Below are 20,177 nucleotides of genomic sequence, written 5' to 3'. Positions count from 1 at the left end.
GTTCATGCTGACAGAGGCAGCGATGGCCTGCGTAGAGCTTTAAAGGAGTAAAAGCTTTGATTAAAATGGAGATGTAATGTGGAGGGTGTGGATTGTAGTTATTGGAGGTACTGCCTGTGTGTACCCATTAAACAGGCACAGTGCCAATGAATAAGTAAGTAAGACGCTGGATTTAATAACTGGTCGAACCTCCTTTGGCAGCCATAACCTCAAACGAGCTGCACAATGTTCAGGAGGAATTTGGACCATTCTTCCCACAGATGTGCTTCACCGTGGGGATGATGCTGTCATGTTGGTATGCCGTGGCCCTTTTTCTACCAAACATGGAGCTGCATGTTCCTACCACACAAAGTCAACAAAACATTTTCTCAGTAGTGTTGTTGGGCGTCATGGTGCTGTTTGGCGAACTTCAGGTGAGCAGGGATGTTTGTTTATTTGCAGAGTAGGGGTAAAGAACACGGCGTCCTGCACCATGATTTGCATGAGGCAAATTCATGAACAGAGATGTTAACCAGCTCCACTGATTCCTTTAAGCCTTTAACTTTTACCCCGGGCTTCTTCTTTACCTCACTGAGCGGCTGCGCTGTGCCTTTGAAGTCGTCTTAGCTGAAGGCCCACTTCTAAGAATAGTAGCTTCTCTTGACCGTAAGTCTTCTCCCATCTCTTTTTGCAAGGCAAGGTTCACATGAGCAGTTTGAACGATATTTTCGATATAGATAAGAACAATACAACGAGCTGTGTGTCATTAGTTAAAATACATGTTTTTGTTCATTACTGTAACTTGGATGAAGACGTGATCATATTTGAAGTCAAATTTCTACATAAATGCTTTGCGCAAAATAGGTTTGTTTTGTGCGACTGAAAAAATACCATCCAACCTTGTTTTACAGATTAAAAAAAATATGCCTTTTTGGTGCATCTGTGGTACGTCTGATTGTCAGTCCACTCTTTAGTCAAAACACGTCTTACTGACTGCATTGCATATTGGTCCAGTGAGGCTCCTGGCAGTGGAGAACAGGCAGTGCAGGGGGTTTCCATCTGTATTAAAAACATGTGTGTAACATTGTCACTGTGAATACAGAAGAGCTGCTTTTCAATTCTGAGGGACTGACTCAAAACCTGACATTTCTGCTTCAGTGTCTTAAGACTGAAATACTGAAAAGGCCACGTTATGAAATTTGTGTCATTACATCATCTCCATATGGACAGTTACTCACAGGATAAAAAAAATACACCAACAAACAACAAAACTGACATCACCAAGATTATAAGTGTTTGAGGGTTGAATTTTCCTACAACTACTCTGAACATCAAACGCACCAGTCTGTGTATTTCATGTGCTTTATGTTGCACTCTCTCTCTCTCTCTCTCCCCCCTTGTCTCTCCCCCTTGTCTCTCTCCGGACCTCCTCTGCGCTCCACATGGTGCTTAGGGAAATTAGTGCAGCCCATGAGAGAACAGAGACACTCTCCCCGTGTCACTTACACCACAGATACATGCTCCACACAATTACTCACAAGCTCCAGTGTGTGTTGATGGGGTTAGCTCAATGAGGCTCCAGTTAATGAGGAACGGCTTGCACCAGAAAACGAATTCAAACGAAGTAAATACACACACACACACACACACACACACACACACACACACAAACACACACACACACACACACACACACACACACACACACACACACACACACATACAGCACTCATATCTGCAACTGTAGAAATGCTCACTTGAGCGACGGTGCAAGTCTGTGTGACTGTGTTTGCAAAAGTGTTTAAATCTGCCCTGAGCGAAGAAAACTGACCCAGCAGTTTCGGAGCAGCCAGTTCCACACAGGGTGGAAGGAAATTTATTAAGATGGGATCCAAGTAAATGCAGTGAAACTAATCAGAAAAGTAGTAAAGATGCCAAAACCCTGCCAATGTTCTCATCAGAGCACAGAGCAATAACACAAGTGGCTGAGCTTTACTTTTCACTCTTTACTGCTTTTGAAATAAAAGATTGGTCCTGAATCTCTGATGCCATTTATGTCCATATGACACATGCATGCTGGCTCACTGTCACACTGTCATGTCTCACTGGGACACCTGTGCTTTTCACTGTTTGCTTATATCTGTTTGTTGTCCAGGTTTGATTTGCAGTGATGTGGCTCTATCAGTCTGTCTCCTGCTTTGGTTCAGAATCAAATACTGCTGGATGGTTTGCCATGAAATTTGGTTCAGGTGTTCGTGCTCCCCTCAGAGGTTATGGAATAACTGGTCATGCCTTCATTTTTCATCTAGTGCCAAGTTCAGTGTTCAAGTATCTGCAGTTTGATTTTATGTACTGGCACAAACTCAAGTGTCTTCCTGGGACACAGCAAATCTAAAATGTCACATAATGTGTCGTTAAAGGGATGAAACATGCAAAACCTCCTATGTGACCCATTAAGGGAGTCAGAGGTGAGGGGCTGAATGGCAGCCTGGTGTTTAGACACCATAATTCAACTAAGTAACCCATAATGCAGTGCGTTTCATCAGTACACAAGCACCCTCTGATGTGATTTCCACCACTGACAGCTGGTCCAGAGGTTCTGCAGAGAACCACTGCTGTGGTGTGTGTGTGTGGTGTGAGCAGATAGTTCTGCTGTCCCTGGTACCCCACCGCACCGTCACCCAGCCAGCCCAGCGTCAGCTCACATCACTCTCTCTGTTAACCTCGTTTCCATGGTAAGGACAAAGGCTGCCATGACAACTGGCCATGATGATGCAAAAGCATCCTGCTTGCCAATAAGCTTTTTGGTTGTGTGGCGGCAGCTGGTGTTCCTGGCAGGACTGAGGACAAGAGAAACTTTTAAAAGTGAAGAGCCTGAATCATAAAGAAGCTCAGGGCTGCACAGGGAGGTGACGCAACCTGCTACCCAGCCTCTCTTCTAGCTACGCAGACACTGACTGTGAACCTGGCACAAATGAAGGAATCCATCATCGTCAACAGACCAGATCTGTATTATGGCTCATGTTCAGCTCAGCTCTTTATTTTTTTCCTCTGTCATGTGACCACAGCTGCTCATCTTTTATTAGAGGCAAACACCCTCAGCCAGTGTTTTACAGTCTTCATCACTTGTCTGCCTCTAATGCAGTTAACTAAGGAGGTTTCTCTAGTACGTGTGTTAAATGGTAAAATCGTTACGGCACAAGGCCGGGAAGATGACGTTTAGAGAGTGTTTACCTATTTATGACACAGAACCTTTTGGTCACTCACCAGGAAGACAGCTGTACAGCAAGAATAAAAAAAAAAAAAAAAAAAACAGAACTAAAAAAGTGAGTGAGTGAGTGACACGGACAGACCCCTGCTCAGAGCCGCTACAGTGGGCGGGCCAGTGTCCAGCTGTTTAACCACACCGAGCCTTCAGCTGAAGGTTCACAAAAATCCACGAAAATGGCTGCTTCTGCAACCCTTTTTTTAATCTTTCTTTTTGAGAGTGGGCTGCAGCTGTGTGCGCCTGTGTCCGAGGGGAGGTAAGCGGCGTGGGCAGTGATGTGTGGGGTGAGTGGGACTACAGAAACCTGCTAAGGCATACATCACACAGCCAACATGTCCGCTGGGCTGCTCGGGAACGACAGCGGCATCCATCACACAAACACACAAATAGAGCAGCAGGGACACACAGCTGACAAAAAAAAAAAAAATTACACACATACACAAAAGCATCTGTGAGAAAAAAAGAAGATAATTTATTTACATCAACTGCTAACCTTTCCGCTATTTGGAAAATGAAACACTGAGGGTATGTTTGTATGCAAATGCAGCTGCACAGCTACTGTACCTGCACGCTGAGATAACTCATTTCACCTCTGAATCAACTGGAATACATAATGTAGAGGCAGCGACAGCAGCGTCTTCTTTGTGGGTGTGCGCAAAGCTGCAGCAGTGTGTGGATGTGATGCTACAACACAATGTATTGACTTCTTGACAGGTGAGTCAGCACTAACACAAACATTTACATCCTCTGTTAATGTTTTTTTTTATTATTATTATTATTCTTTCCACTGTTGTAATAGTAGAAATGTTTAGGGCAGCAGCTAATCACATTGTTTCATTATCAATGAATCTGCCAGTTATTTCTTTCACTAATCGCTTGCTCTATAAAATTACAAATATGTCTATTACATTTGTCCAGTGTGAAAAAATCACAAATGTGAGCTGAATGTCCCAAAAACATCAGATTTCTTACTTTTAATAAACTTGGTGATTTTGTGACAAGATTTCCCTCAAAAAAACAAAACAAAACAAAAAACCCCAGAACATTTTCAATACACGGACGCTAAATATATAGTCATATGCTTAAGGAGAGACACACATCGAGCAGTGAAAGAGTTCAAGAAACACAGTGGTGTTAACAATCAGTAATCTGGTGATTAGATAAGCTGACTTGAAACCAGATTGTTATAAACTGTTTCCATGCTGATCTTTGCTGTAACACAGGCCACACTTGATGCTTTATCTGCACCAGTACATACAAGAGAAAGTGTCTGTGAGCAAGAAGCAAAAATGAAAGAAGATGCACAGACAGCATCAGATCTACACGGTCATCCTCCACCTCTCTCTCTCTTGTCCGTCTCTAGGAGGTTGGACCGGCTGCGTAAAGTTGCATCTAATGAAGTCAGAGGAAGTTGCCTCTGCAGTGTGAGAATTCAATCATGGAGCTGTGCTGCCTTGCTCAGCAATTTTTCTTAGGAGAGAGATTACATCATGCCCTGCAGCCAGCAAGCACTGTGTGGGCACAGAGAAGCAGCCCTGCAAACTGCCTCTGTATAAGGAGCATGGCTGCAGAGACTGAGCGCACCCACACCCACACCCACACCCACACATACACAACAGGAGAAAATGCATGTTGTCTGTACCATCTTTACTGTATATATACACTGTGTTTGTGTGTGTTCGTGTGTGTTCGTGTGTGTTTGTGTGTGTGTGTGCTAGGTGGTTTCAAAGATATTCCTCTGCGTCTTCGGTGCCACTCTCAGAAGATGTGAGGGAGTTCAACCATAACAGATCCAAATCTCTGAAGACCAGATAAAAGACAGAGAGGAGGCAAAACGAAAAGACGGAATACTGCCTCCTGTACCCTCCTGCTCTGCTACCAGTCTTCCCGCCCCTGTGGAGCCATGACGGCGTGACAGTACATCAGCAGCTTGACAGATGTGTGGTCATTGTGTGTGTGTGTGTATTGACGGTGTACATGTAAGCTTTTACACCCTCTTGTGCTGTGCTGTCGTCAATCAGGAGGTGGTGACACTGGGGAAATTAAAAGCCTTTATGAAGGTCCATCTTTACAGCCTGGGCCTGCGTTCCCTTCATCAACATAACGTTTTTCAACAGCAGCAACATGACATGAGACTCTGAGGACAGAACCAGCAGCAGTATAGCATCACTGGAAACCAATTTCATTCCACATTATGCAAATGCTTCAAATAAAAAAGCAGTAAAATGAACACACGAGCTTTAGTGAACATATAAACATATATGAGGTTTTAAAATGTTAAATGTGAAAACTGCAACAGTTTTAAGCTGCTCTTAAGCTACAAAGATAGAAAAGACACCTCTGAAATTACTGCACCTGATTTGCTGCTTCATTAGCTTTTAATGGGCTCCTTTTTTTCTGTGGACCAAGAACATTCAGGTGCTCGCAGGTCTTTGTCTTCACACAGTTACTGTTGTCCACAAACCCAAAGACAAACCTGTTGGCTGACAGCAGACAGCTGCTGGCCACAGAGCCAGATGTGGAGCGACAGACTGTGTGCTCTGCTGCGTGCTGCTTCGCAGTCTCAGCTGTGATCAATCCAGCTTTGGTGGAGATCGATATAGAGACGCGCCCACCATCTTCCATATGCACACACACAATTATACTCGAAACAAGTAAAACACGCTCAGCAGATGTTCGGAGAGTGAAGTCTCCCTGCACAATGACAGATTCCAATCTCACCTGTTTTCTCAGCAGTAAACTGGGAGGATTGTGTTTGACAGGGAAGCTTCAGGGATGGTGAAGCATTGTGTTAACAGATGTTTGCTGCACAGTTGTCGTCTTACACAAGGAAGAGTCGAGGGTTGTATTCAAGAACATGTGTATAAGCCGAGTCTATTTTAATAAAATATCAGCTTTTAAAGTAGCTTGTCGGGCTCACTGCAGCACAGTGGAGGAAATACAGGAGACTGCAGTCAGAAAATCTCACATTTTGAATAGACTACCTCTTCAGTGTCTTCTTGTTCTTGACATTCACTTTACTATCGTGTATGAGAAGGAAAAGCACCAGATTTGAGAAGCTGGAAACACCATATTTTTTGCACCTTTGCTTAAAAAAAATGACTAAATCTGACTATTAAGTGATTCATGTACTGTTTGTTGCAGCTATATAAAGGGTTATCAAAAGGAAAATAAACTGAATTCCCACGTAGATTTTATTTCATAAAACATCGCCATTGCAAACAAGCCTTGCTGTTTTGTTTCTTTCTTTTTGAGAGAATGAAATAGCTGTAAAGGGGCATATAATGAGAGGTTCTGCTACATGAAGAGAAAAAGAATAACAGCAGCACACACTGGAGGAAACTCTCCCAGAAACCTCATGGTCCCACAAACCCGTCTAAACAAAACACCAGCCCTGGACCTCTCCAGCTGCAGCCGGCCATCAACTACAAGCTGCTTGATCAAACTATCTACACGGTACATACAGCAAAGACCATGTAAGCACTGCTGTGTACAAGCTGAAAGCTTTCAGAGCTTAATGCTCTAAAAATAACAACATGAATTTCACATGAATGCAGGATGTGGCAGGTAGCAAGAGCAATAAACAGCTCACTGAGTCTACGAGATGAGGCTGTTGCTTGGAGAGGTGTGAATGATTCATGGTCAGGTTTAATACACCCTGACAACTAATAAACCATCTGGGTGATCGCAATGCCTCGTGTGGGTTCACCCTATAATTTTATTTAAAGAAATCAGATCACATCTCGGAGCAAAGTGTAATCCAATTTTACTGGAGAGACAGGACATTTTTACCTCTCACTAATATTCATTTACTTCCAAAGGTATTAATTCACTGTTTAAATATGAAATATTCCTTTTACTGAGATTAATCCCATTCTGTTATACAGATATGATCCATAGATGATGTGTCAACCTGTAAAAAAGTCAGAGGAGCAGCATTTATGATGATTCAGACCCTAAATTGCAGTTACATTTCAGTGAATGCACCTTCTGTTTAAAACAAATAGGAAATAACCTCCACTGCTTTCTTCTGCCGTGATGTCACACTAATGCTAAATGATGCTAACTTAGTCAAAAGCTGGGAGTAGCTGCGGTCTGAAAGCCTGCGAGTCATCCACTTAAGCCAGGGTCTTTGTTCCCCCCTCCCCTCATCCAGCCTGTTCAAGATGATAATGGGTTGGGTCCACAGATAATGCTAACCACTGTGCTCTGGAAACGGCACACTTTTAAAGGTCAGCAAGCTGCAGGACTCCCACACATTAGCTACTGGAGAGAGAAAGAGAGAGAGACAAAGAAAGAAAGGAGAGATGGCTCTAGAGCTTCAGTGGAAGATGACAGGAGAGCTGCCAATCCAGAATCAAAGCAGAGGGAAGTATCTGACAAAGGCAGACGGATGAGACTTTTACTGTTTTACGCTGCGTCTGCATTCCCCTACAAATGTACTGAGATGATGCTAATGAAGATGTGCGCCCATTATCCACTCCACAACCTGTGCACACACATGCAGAGCACTTCCCTGCCACACAAGAGTCCAATAAGAGGCAATATTGTCCCCTTCCACCTCAGATGAATGACAATTTCACCACAGCTGCATATCTTCACCTGCCATATGCTTGTAGGCAGCGACAGATAAGGACCCCCTCAGCTGCAAACCCACGTACATGAATTGCTGTTACCCCCATCCCTGTAGCCCCCAAAACCAACCAACCAACGTTACCATGGCAGCCAGGCACTATACATTGTAATTAGCTGGCTTAAATCCCCAAGGCTCAGACTGGTTGGATGCAACCCACTGCTTCCATAGATTAGGACGACCACTGTCATACATGGGGCCCGAAGCCGTGTCTGTCTGCACACACACACACAAACACTAGAGGTTAGATTCAAGCGCAGACACGCTAATGCACGCACACAAAGAGATACAAACATCCACACAACCCTTACTAATCCACTGTATTTTACAGCCCACTCCCACTTCCCACCTTGCCCTCCCTCCCTGTGTTTGTAAGCAGGTACGAGGGTATCAATCCTCCACATGTACTGTAGGGCCACTCGCTGCCAACACACACCCACGTTCAGCACAACAACACACCGTACAGCAGCTCTACTGTGTGGGCATCTATGCCTCAGTGTGCAGCAGCACCCTCATCACTTGTTTGTGGGCATGTGCTAATACAAAGTGTATCAAACCATGCAGTGAAACAAAAGAGCCACATTGAGTGAAGCTATTAAAATGCAAGCGGCTGACGATTGCCCTCGGGGCAACCCTGGCAGTGGTTGTGGTGTCTATCTATTACACTCCACAGCCCAATTAGGAGAATATGATGCAGGGTAGAGGCAATGAGTTTGATACACTCTAGGTGTGTGATAGAGGAAGATGCCCTGAGCAGTGTTGAGCAGCTTAGTCAGGTCATATAAATGTTTCACATCACAGTAACATCATTAATGTAACTTCAAATGAGAGGCTGATATCAAAAGGACAGACTCTCTCCTACAGGACAAAAATCAATGAGCAAGTTAGTGACAAAGAAGAAATCTGAAATCCGGAAACTAACTGGGCCAGAAACAGAGATGGAGAACTAACTGGCAGTGTGTGGGTGTGAACACCAAGTGAGAATACATACAGCTTTCTGCTGGATGTAACTACTTACAAGCGCATTTGATCATTTCTTTGAGCAGAGTAGGTGGATAGTTTCATTTCTTCATGAAGAACATAAGTCCCAAACTGTTCTGGACACTGTGCTGTTAGTGTCTTTTGTCAAAGAGCTGCTAAAAAAGCTATTCTGGAAATAAGTCAGCACTCTGTTGAATCTATTTATCTATCACATCTATCTCACTGGTGTGAAAACTATTTCACGTTTGCACCACAACAAGCCCCTGCAGCCAGTTGCTACTTTTAACACCAGAGACAGCTGGTTTAAACACAACACTTTAGTTGTGTTAGTGCCAGCTTGTCAAATGAAACCCCTTTGAATACAATAACAGAATAACTGCACACACAACCAATCAATGCTGAATTCTGACAGTGGGATTCAAAAACATTTACCAGTGAGAAAAAAAGGAGCTGGAAACACTCCCACACTGAGTCAGCTCTCCTGCCCCTGGAGAAGTGATGCAGGTTTAAAGAGAAACACCTGCATGAGGGAACTACAACTAAACGGGACTTCTCGGGAAAAATTGTGAATCTATTAGGGAGCAGGCTTTTCTGCAGATTTGACTCTCCCCGCGTTGTGCAGTGATGCTTTGCTGTTCTCTTCTCATACTCACCAAGCACTAGCCAACTGTTCCCGCTGTTATCTGCCAAGTTGTAAAAACCACAAGGTGTCTCACGTGTCACCAACCATCCTGTTATTCTGTTTATGCAGAGAAGTGCAAGGATGCAAAAATTATGTGCAGATTTCACAGACAATGAGGCTGCCCACAGCGTTTGTTCCTCAAGTTTATTTTAAGAGATTTGTATTGAACGAGACACTGGGAAGACTGACAGGGGAGATAAGAGAGAAAGAGGGGATGCAGGATGATGCCTGACACACACAGGGAGCACTCACAGCCACAAGGCCATCTGGCATGAGTGTGTTAGCACTGCACACACACAAACAGACAGACACACACACACAAACAGACAGACAGACACACACACACACACAAAGAGTAGAAAGAGACCTCCACTGATTTTGAGTTTGGTCCATCTACAAAAGGTCACAGTGAGTGGTGAGTAAAAAGTAGACAGTGATTTTAAAGAATGGCTGTGCCACAGTAATCACAGGCTGCAATGGTACCAACATCATATTCATATTACAGAGAGTATAAAAAAAAAAAAACAGTCAGATGAGGGACAAACATGAATTAATAAACTTCCCAAATGTGATTCAAACCTCCCTTGCTTTTACAGAGGAAGAAAGAAAAAACATGCATCTCTGTTATCACTGTGTTTTCCACTAATCCATTATTCTGAAGGGCTAAAAGCTCATTTAAGCATCCCCCGAAAATATACTCTGTTTTCCTTAATATCCAAAAATTCTCCTCTCTACACATTGTAATCCCAACAGCTCCCATGACACACAACTCAAAAGATTTATTAACCCGTCCACCTGCCTGGATGTTTCCATTTCACCTGTTTATTTCTCCCACTGAGGGTCTATAATGCTGAAGGAACAACCAGGCTGAACGTCCCATTTTGACCCCAGCAGAAAGACGACCTACTGAGAACAGAAGGGCAGCCCTTACTGGGGGCCTTAATCTTTAATGATGCACACACAAACAGACCTAAACAAACAAACACACACACACAAACACACACACACACACACACACACAAAAGGAGTGGGAGATGGCAATCTGCAGGCTAACTGATAGTGGGTTTGATAGTTTCTAACACAGGCTGTAAATATGAACCACACATTTACAAGATCAGATTTATATCCATGAGTCAGGAATGTGTTGTGAGCCCATTTAAGGAAAGCTGAGGTGATATATGACCCATGTGTGTTTGTTCACCTGAGTGTGTCTGGGTGACTGGTCGTTGCTCGAGTGCATCCATCAGCCCTCTCAACTCATAATGGCCTCATCTCCTTTTCCTGTCTCCCCCTCTCCTCCCCTCTTTTTTCCCCTCCTCTCTCTCTCTTCTTCCGCTCGACTAACCTGAATGCTTAATCATGGGCCCTGCCTTCCGGGAGCATGTAAACACGCCAGCCGCAGCATTGGTCGGGATGGTGGTGTTACTCTGTGCTGATTGGCTGAGCGGAAGGGGGGCATGGGTGGCAGAAGAAGAAGAGGTTGGTGGTTACCATAGCCCTACAGGATGACTGCTGTCCATAGTAACATACACACACACACACACACACACACACACACACACACACACACACACACACACACACACACACACACACACACACACACACACACACACACACACACACACACACAGCTCCAGCCCCTCAGGACATGGCGAAGGTCCCCACAGACTCAGACTCAGAACACAAACACACTCAGACACATGACACACCCTCTAACATCAAGCACAACAAAGGATTTTCAGAGGTTCACCCACGTGAAGATGGCAGCAGATCTGAATCTAGCTGATGATGCTATATGAGGTGTTATTTCCAACTGTTTAAAAAGCATTATTTAAACCCATTACCATGGTGAAAGGTTCCCTGGGATTTGACTACTATTTGTTTTTATATTAAAATTGCTATTTAAAATGTTCACACTGCAGAAGCTCGATTATCAACAATCTATAAGAGGGGTTTAAGCTTGCTAGGTTGTTTTTCCTTCAGAAATATAAGGATGTTTAAGCTGAGCACAGCTTTTCTAAGCCTAGTGTCACCACAATGTCCTATAATAAACATTATTGTGGTAATTAAATTCTTATGAGATTTATGACTGATAATATAGCTCTGGCTTTAAGCTACGTTTAGAAGCTAACATTAGCTCAAGCAGCTAAAGGGCAGAGCTGTCAGCGGGATCATTTATAGGTTGACAGATACATATTATTGAGGGAGCTTTTTATGTTGTCCTAGATCGTTTACTAGCATTTTGTCAGGTGATGATAAAATGAAAATAAATGTATTATAAAATGCAATTACTACATTGGTAAGAAAATCATTATTTGGATATTCTCGCTAAATCAATCAATGTGAGTAACATACGAGATCTAGCTTGTTTGCTGTGTGTGACAGAACCACAACAACACACTCAGCTGAGCCAAACGCTTCATCTATTATTCACAAGGTTGTCATTGAATGAACCCAAGCAGCCTCGGTTCAGAGGAACCCCAGCAGGGATGTTGACGAGTGAGCGGCTAAGTTAGTGTTATGACTTTCTGCCAAATCTCTCCTTCGCTCCCTTCAGATGGACTCACTCACTTGGAACGAAGAGAGATTAAACATGTCCACATTTGAACGTGGCTGCCTCTTCACTACAGCTGCACTGATACTGTAACTCTGAATGACAGTTTCCACAGTGAATACAATTGCACCAGTGACACATGAGAAATAGCAGAACAATTCAGTTCAGTTAGAGCCACATCTGTTGTAATGTGCACATCGTGGGGAAGTTTTCACTTGCTTTAGGTGGAGAACTGACCTCGACAGACACCAGACGTTCACCTGGACAACTACAGGCTAATGCTCTTCTCTCCTGTAGCCACACGATGCAACAGGTGTGTCTTTACCTCCAGTTTACTACTATCTCAAGTGGATCCTGAGATGCTCCTTAAATAATATCTATGGTGCAGTAGTTTCTGTTAATAAAGAGGGGGTCCAGGTTCAGGCTGGCTACTGTTTACTTTCCCATCATTTCTTCCAGTTTTTATGTCAGACAATGACGAATTTGGTTCAGCAGCATCATGCAAGTGTTTCCTGACTGTTTTGGAGAAATGAACATGAAGCCCATTACATAAGCATGAACCCCTTAACAGGCCCAATGGGAGGAAGATGCTTGAACACAAAGCGGAGAAGCATGGCATGGAAGATGACGGCATTACATAACAACAGTGCTTTAGGCTGACTCAGATTCTTTCTCCCTCTCAGTATGTGAGTGAGGACAGATTTAAACGTCTGTTTCTATAGCTACGGCACAGGGGAGGGAGGAAACAGCTTCATCTATTGATCAGGATAATGGAGGAGCTTGTACAGTGGGAAGACAATGATTCAAGACTTGACATGCAGCACAGATTACACAACACACTATTGTATTCCTAAAAAGCAAAACCTTGTCCACGCTGGCCACATTTAGTGGCTATTTCATAGTGACTGTGCTGTGATGAGGCACCAGCAGTAGTGCTAACACCAATTAACTGGTTAATTATGAGTTATAAATCAGGCATTTATAATCTCCCGTCCGTAGAGATCCAGGATTTGATTGCCGGTAATGGTACCTCCGGTTCCGCAACACAAATGACTGTCTGCAAGCAAAGGTTGTTGTCCTTGTACCTGCACTAGTGACTCCTACCACTTACTATACTTCAAAAATATTTGCTCAATGACCCTGATCTCCTAAAGTAAAGCAAAACAGGATTACAAAGAATTACCTTTTTACAATCAACCAGGGTTTTTTTACTGGACCTTTTTGCTGGACCCTGTTTAATGTTGTGTTCCTGTCTGTGGTCAAGCCACAATCAGCGTGTTTGGAAACACTATTAGATCACACTTTTGTTTCTGTTGGCACTGAGAGATAGAGTCATTGCTTATTCACAGTGAGACAGAGAAAGACAGAGGAAGATGGAGGGGGGTAGGTGGTTTGGTCAAAATAGATTTTGTGAGGTGTGATAAATGAGACATACTGAGTTGTATTAAACTCCCCTACGACACTCTGCTGGGAAGCTATCCAGAACCACTTTGCTGTGCCCCTGTTTGCTGAAGCAGGCCGTGTGACAGCCAACTAACTACTAACATTAAACACTTGAAGACAGAACTGGGACTGGGTCGAAGTCAGCCAGGAGCAGCCGGCCAGCAGCGAAGTGTGCTTCATCCATTACAGTTTATGTGCTGCAGAGGGGAACCAGACCAAGGGGTTGACAGCCTGGGAAACCCACCACTCTGTGGTGAAATGTGGAAGCAGAACCCGCAAACTGTTAGTATCTGTTTCCATAGCTTTGTAGTGAAGCATTAGAGGAGCTTAAAAGGTTAACAGAGCTCATCTAATACCCAGAAGGTCGCAGGTTCACTGACACATCAGCCAGTGTGTTCATCATACCGAGGTCACACCAACTCTGCTTAGATAATTGCATTTTGCTCTGAATACAAGTGCTACATAATCATATTACTGTATTATGGAGTCTAAAATCTTAGCTGTCACACTTAAATATCTCTCCAAAATCTCTACTTTAACAGTATCAGCCATGGATGAGTGCTAAAGCCAGTTAATACACACCTCAAACTGACTTTTAATAGTGTCAGTGGTGATTTAGGAGATCTGTGCTGTTTGTTTGGAGGCCCTGACTCACAGGTACCTTACCTCAGACTTGCTAACTTGTGTCCAATCTTCAAGGGAACCGGCTTCAAAATGTCCTTTTAGAAACCTGAGTGATGTCATCATCACTACATTCATATTTCTCTACAGTTTAGGATCAAAATGTACTGGCTGGATGGCAACAGGACGGACAGCAGATTAATTCTCAGCAGAAACATGTTATTCCATATGACTATCTGCAGATGCTGGCAGTGGAGGGAAAGGATTATTCAGCACATATTAACCATTTACAGACTTGGAAACAGCCCGGCCTGACTCACACTGTGGTATTTTAGCTTGCCTGTCTGGACTCCAGTGCCCTCAACTCTTTCTGTTCCTCACTGACAGGATATACAGAATGAGGGGGATAGATTTTGTTTAACGTTCCCTCAGAGATGCACATAAATTTGAGTCATCCTCACTGTGACTCGGATTAGGAAAAATCATTTTGACATACGTGCATGCACAAGTCTCTGCATGTGCATGTGACACCTCTGCTCTGCCATGCCAAAATTCTCATTTTCTGGCTCTTACATAATCTAGCTTTCCTTTGATGTTGCTTTAGGATCACGTGGCACTGAAGCAAGCCATAGAGGACTCTGGCTAATTCTCTGAAGGTTACAGCACAGGCTGCCAGGGTCTGAAGTTAGTGTCAGTTTCCCAATCAGACTGTGGCCGTGGCAATAACAGCGCAGTGCAGCAATTATGGGATTGAAGGAAAACGTCCACTCCGACTCTTAAATTTCCTGTGAAATTTAAAATAAGAGGAACTAAAATGTCCCTGTTCGTGATTCAGTGATTTTTGCCCTGTGCAAACCAGGGTAGAAGTGCACTAAGCTTCATGTGTTTTTTTCTTTATGGACCAGTGCAGATTCTGCTGTCTGTTGTATATAGATTCAAATAAAAACATAATGAGAAAATAACTATTGCAAGTTTAAAGTGCCCTGTGATGCAGAATAGTGGAATAAATGTGCTACTCAAATGGACAATTTGAGTGAGACCAAATCAATATTAATTAAGGCTGCTAATAGCATGTATCCAAATGCACTGTTTTTTACCCAGCTGATGTGAGTATAGCCTAACATTATATTTCTTCTTTTTACCTATCTATATAACATATCGGCCTAAATTTGGGGCAAACTAGAAAAAACAAATAAAAACTTTCATCAGTAAAAGACACAAATGTATAAAGCAACAATTTTCAAAGTACACAAGGCACTGAAGCAACAAAGAAATAAAACAACCGATACAGTAACACAACACAGAGCTAACCGATGAACTAATTAAAGACAATAAATGGAAACAGTGGCACCACCAAAATGCTTCTAAAATCAGATCATGGGCGAACAAAAAACCTTTTATCCTGCTGCAGATTATGACAAAACTGATTAACTCTGTGTGTGTGAGAGAGAGAAAAACACACTCGAGACAATGAACCACTGAGATTAAGCCAAAAAAGAGATGGAAGAGCAAAGATGAGAGGGAAAATAAGAGGGTTTGGTTGAGGTAAATGTATTTCTAACTGGCACACACACTCATACAATAATAGCCGTCAGGGAGTCTACCACTTATGCTGCTGACCAGACAAATGGGGCCGAGGATGACTGATGAGAGGGCTGGGACGGTGATTTTGTTTGAGAGTGTTTTTGTGTACTTACAATGATGGGAGTGTGTACAGCTGTGCACCTGCACATGCAGCTTTTATTTTATTTGTTGAATCATTTTTGCAGTGCGCATGCACTTGCCTAAATGTGAATTTTGTGGCCTGTACAACAACTGCAGAGCTATGAGCAGATGCAGTTGAACAGGAATGCAGAAGACCAAACACTGAAGCCAAACAGAAAGACTCTTGGGGGAACAATGTGCCTGTGGCCTTAAGCATCCACTCCCACTCCCACTTCACTCAGCAAGTTAAGGATGTGTGGTCACTGCTTAACATTGAGCCATTAAGACAGTTTCAGTGGCTGAAGAGACAGAATGCAATTAGAGCCTCATGTTTGGTAATCCACTACTTAACCAATGAAGATGTACTGCTGATGGAAGGGTGGGACTGGGGCGTCACACACCATTAACAACAAGGTATGAGTCATCTTCCACAGTTAGGTCTGTTGTGTCCTGAAGTCCGTCTGTCGGCCTGTGAACCAATGAACCGGCTGTTTCAGGGTCAGTGTAGTGGTGCTATAGAGGCGTACTTAACGCAAGCCCTCGAAAAGCTCACAAAAGTGGTGGTACATTTATATTCCCCTGAGTGGCAAAGGGGGAGATTTCAGCAGAGCTAGATGTACAGATTTACTTATACAATACATGCACAGGCACACAAAAGTGTAGGAGTAGGATAAAGATAAAGGATAGTGGCAAAGCAAAGGGATGATGAAATGACAGGCGCATAAAAGAATTGTGCCCTTTTCTCTCACAGAGCTCACAGTAAAGTCTGAATTCATTCTGTTGTAATGTTAATCGTCCGTCTGCTATTGAACACATCCAGCCTCTCGCAGAATTTCAAATGTGTTAAAGCAGATTAGGTGCTAAGTTATGATATATTCAGTTTCTGTTCACAGCAATGCCAGAACCAAAATAGCCACATTAAAATAGTACACAGACTAAGTATAGAGCCCCTGATGATAAAACTTCATTATTATACAGTTACATTGACCTGATCCATTTTTTAAAAGTGGACTAATGCATGCACTGAGAATTCAGTACTGACATAATCCAGTGCTGTGATGCGTTCACAGTTCCTAGTAAATGATGGATTTTGATTAAAGGCCACTATAATGTATATAACATTGCTCACACAAAGAAGACAAACTATAACTCTGTAAACAGTTCAACATCTAAGGTGATAACCTAATTCATTTTGTGGCTGAGAGATCAGATCAGCCTTGCTCTAATATTTGTGTATTCAATATGAAGATAGAGCCAGTTAGCTTAGCTTCACCTAGCATAACGTCCGGACGGGGAGACTTGGTGGACTGCTACGAAACTGCAGGGTGAAGGTCATATGACTAAGGGGTAGCAAAGCTAGCACTAATGCTAACATGCTGATCTACTGTGTGCTGACCACTGTTGGCTATTTTAATGTTATCTAACAGCCGGCTGACTGTGGGTTTGAATATTTATCCAAAGATATTGTACAATGGACACATTTCAGCAGGAACATATCAGTGAAAATTATGTTTGTTGTCTAACAATTATAATGGCATTGAGGTGTCCCCTCTTCATTGTCAGACATCGTCTTTGGTGTTGTGACATTGTGGTTGGGAAAGAGACAAATTCAACATTTAGAGAAGAAATTCTGTAATAATAATACAGAAAATGAGAGCTAGCTTATTTTCAACAGATCCTTAACTGCAGTTTCTGAAATCTGATTTTCTGAATTCAGATTATATACATATATGGATATACATATTTTGGATGTCAGTTAGCTTGCTACAAGTTTTTATGTTGGAAAATTTTAATTGTTAAATCACAATTTGTCAAAACTAGATGGAGGTAAAAGAATTAAAGGTGCTGCCAAACAAAGCTGGCTTTGGACAAGGTTACGTTACCGAAGTTGACTTAAACAGCCACATTTCAAGTTACAGCAACTGTTAAAACACTTTCCTTACAAACATGAGGTCAAGCAGGATCCTGTCTTGGAGCACAGACCGTTTAGCTGAAAGGTGACAAGTTTGGAGCTATGTCCTGTGTTTCTCCCTCAGCTCTGAAGAGTGTCACTAACATTTTGCTTCTTTACCCCCTTTGTTGCAGGTTATCTTTGTCCTTTGAGTCTTGCGAGTAGAAGCAGGACGACACAGCTAGCCAGGAAGTAACTGTGCTGAGCTGAAAAAGAGTCATAATGTGTGTGTTTATGCTTTGGTTTACATGCAGCTGAAACAAATCAGATTCAGTGGGGTCCAAAAGTCTGAGACCACTGTCCCATTCAAGTGAGTGGAAAGTCATGTTAACTAGCAACTTGAGATGTTGTGGGAGGCATTTCGTCTTTTTTGATCTTTGGACAGAGGCAGACAAGCTGTTTCTCCTGCTTCCAATCTTTATGCTAAGCTAAGCTAATTCTCTGCTGGTTCTGGCTTCATATACCATGAAGGCATGAGAGTGGTATCGGTAGGTGTATTTCAGGTATCGTCAAATCAGGCTTTTAAAAGCTTTCAAGAAACTAGACAGCTGATCACCACCATGAAAAATATATGTAGTTCAAGTGTAGAAAGCGTATCCTGAATATTGTCACAGCAAAACCACACGAACTGTACGTTTACCTTGTAATTACTATTCTCATTCTTCATTCAGCAAAATGATGAATGGTACATAACAACGTTAAACAGTTTACAAAATCATATACTCTGCATCATTTTTTGTAATTAACCAAATAAACAGCTGCCCTCCAAATGCACTCGACAACATGTTTGTACTGTGTGTTTCTTTATTGCGAAAATCTCAAACACACCACCACCCCGTCTCCCTCTTCCTCCTCTATTCACCCCCTCTCTGCAGATTAAAGCATGGTAACAATGGTGACACAGCAGAGCAAATCCCAAAAGGCTGTCTCATGTGCCCAAAACTCACAACACACACACACACACACACACACACACACACAGCACCTCAGCAGCACACAAACAGGGAATCGCAGCTGCGCCTCATGGATGTGTGCATTCACTGCAAATTGGTTCACTCTCACTGCTCAGAAATACAACATAAAACCCACTGTTCGTTGTGTGTGTGCAAATCATCCTCATTAAAATATGACTTTTATAGAAAAAGTTGCACTTGCATACAGTTAAAAAGAAAAGACATCAAGGTTTAGCTCATTTAGAAGGAAAAGCAGTGTCTAACCTGCTGCTAACAGCTGATCTGAAAACAGATCTACATCGCAGCATGAAGTCCACAATGTAGAGACAATTCAAAATTCAACATCAGACAGCTTGTGTCCTTGATGGGATGGAACATAAAGTTCTTCCTCTAGGTTGTGAGCATGACTCACTCTCTCCCACACCATATATCTCCAGGCTTTCCCCGGGCTTCAGTGCTCAGTAGTCAGCAAAAAGCCAGACACGAGTTCTTACCACTACCAGGGAACAGAGGCAAGACAAGGAAAGGGGGGGGGGGTTAACCATCTTGTTATGGACAGCCACAGTGATGCACTGTAATTGGAAGTCCTGAGAAAATTGAAAGTGCTCTCTGTGTGCATGGCGCCCTGGTTGTAACGCGAACAGGCAGCCCATGAGATGGAGAGGGAGGGGGGTGCTGGGTAAAAATGGCTAGAGGTAAAAGACGAGCGTGACGATAAATGGGAAGCGATTCGAGGAGAGGAGTAAATAGATGGGATGAAGGGATGGAAGGATACGTACTGCTGTAGAGGGTGTCGATCCAGGAGAGCCGGGGCAGGCCACGAGCACTGAGGGGCTCCATCCTCCTTTTCTCTCCCTGTTTCACTCACTCTGCTTCTTTCTTATTACTTCAGTCCCTTTCTGTTGCTGCTGCTCACGTTGCTTCTTTCCTTTTCCTTATCCTCGAACAACAGCATTCATCTCTCAGGAACAAGCGAAAAGAATCATTTGGAAAAAATGTCAAAAGACACCCCGGGGGTCCAACAGGCAGACGAGCGAGCAAAAGAGCCGAGGAAGGAGTATGTGACTGAGTGCTGTGTGTGTGTGTGTGTCTGTGCGTGTGTGTGTATGACAGGGAGAGAGAAAACAACAGGCTAGAGACGACCACCGCCGACCGTTGCTAGGGGAAGGGAGAAACACTCCCTCTCTCTCTTTGGCTTGCTCGCTCACTCACATCTACCACCCCTCTCTCTCTCTCTCTCTCTCTCGATTCTGCGCAAATAGCTCATCAGCCTCTCTCTCTCTCTCTCTCTCTCTCTCTCTCTCTCCCTCCCTCTCTGAGGCAGTGTATAATGACTGTGTGGGGCTCGTGTCAAATGTGAATTAACTGGCAGATTCTGTTTCATTTTACAGCGTGCACACACTTT

At 43.2% G+C, this 20,177-nt stretch overlaps 1 protein-coding gene across 2 annotated transcripts in view; it reads right to left on the bottom strand.

Annotated features, from left to right (window-relative positions):
• abr (ABR activator of RhoGEF and GTPase) overlaps positions 1–20,177 on the bottom strand; it is a 128,723-nt gene that overhangs the window by 86,692 nt on the left and 21,854 nt on the right. Inside the window, exon 1 of one of the 2 annotated variants that reach the window (XM_071460688.1) lies at positions 19,552–19,924. The exons of the other annotated variant lie outside the window; for it this stretch is intronic. Within the exon in view, the coding sequence (XP_071316789.1) occupies positions 19,552–19,612 (61 nt within the window). The 5' untranslated portion in view covers positions 19,613–19,924. Of the gene's footprint in view, positions 1–19,551; positions 19,925–20,177 lie in introns of those variants that run through there. 2 annotated transcript variants of the gene reach the window in all.

Source organism: Trachinotus anak, unplaced genomic scaffold (genome assembly GCF_046630095.1).
Source record: "Trachinotus anak isolate AG129_WGS33_773 ecotype Australia unplaced genomic scaffold, CSIRO_AGI_Tana_v1 ptg000024l, whole genome shotgun sequence".
NCBI lineage: Eukaryota > Metazoa > Chordata > Actinopteri > Carangiformes > Carangidae > Trachinotus > Trachinotus anak.
The sequence above is the reverse complement of the archived record's forward strand: the minus strand, read 5'-3'. Positions and strand labels throughout refer to the sequence as shown.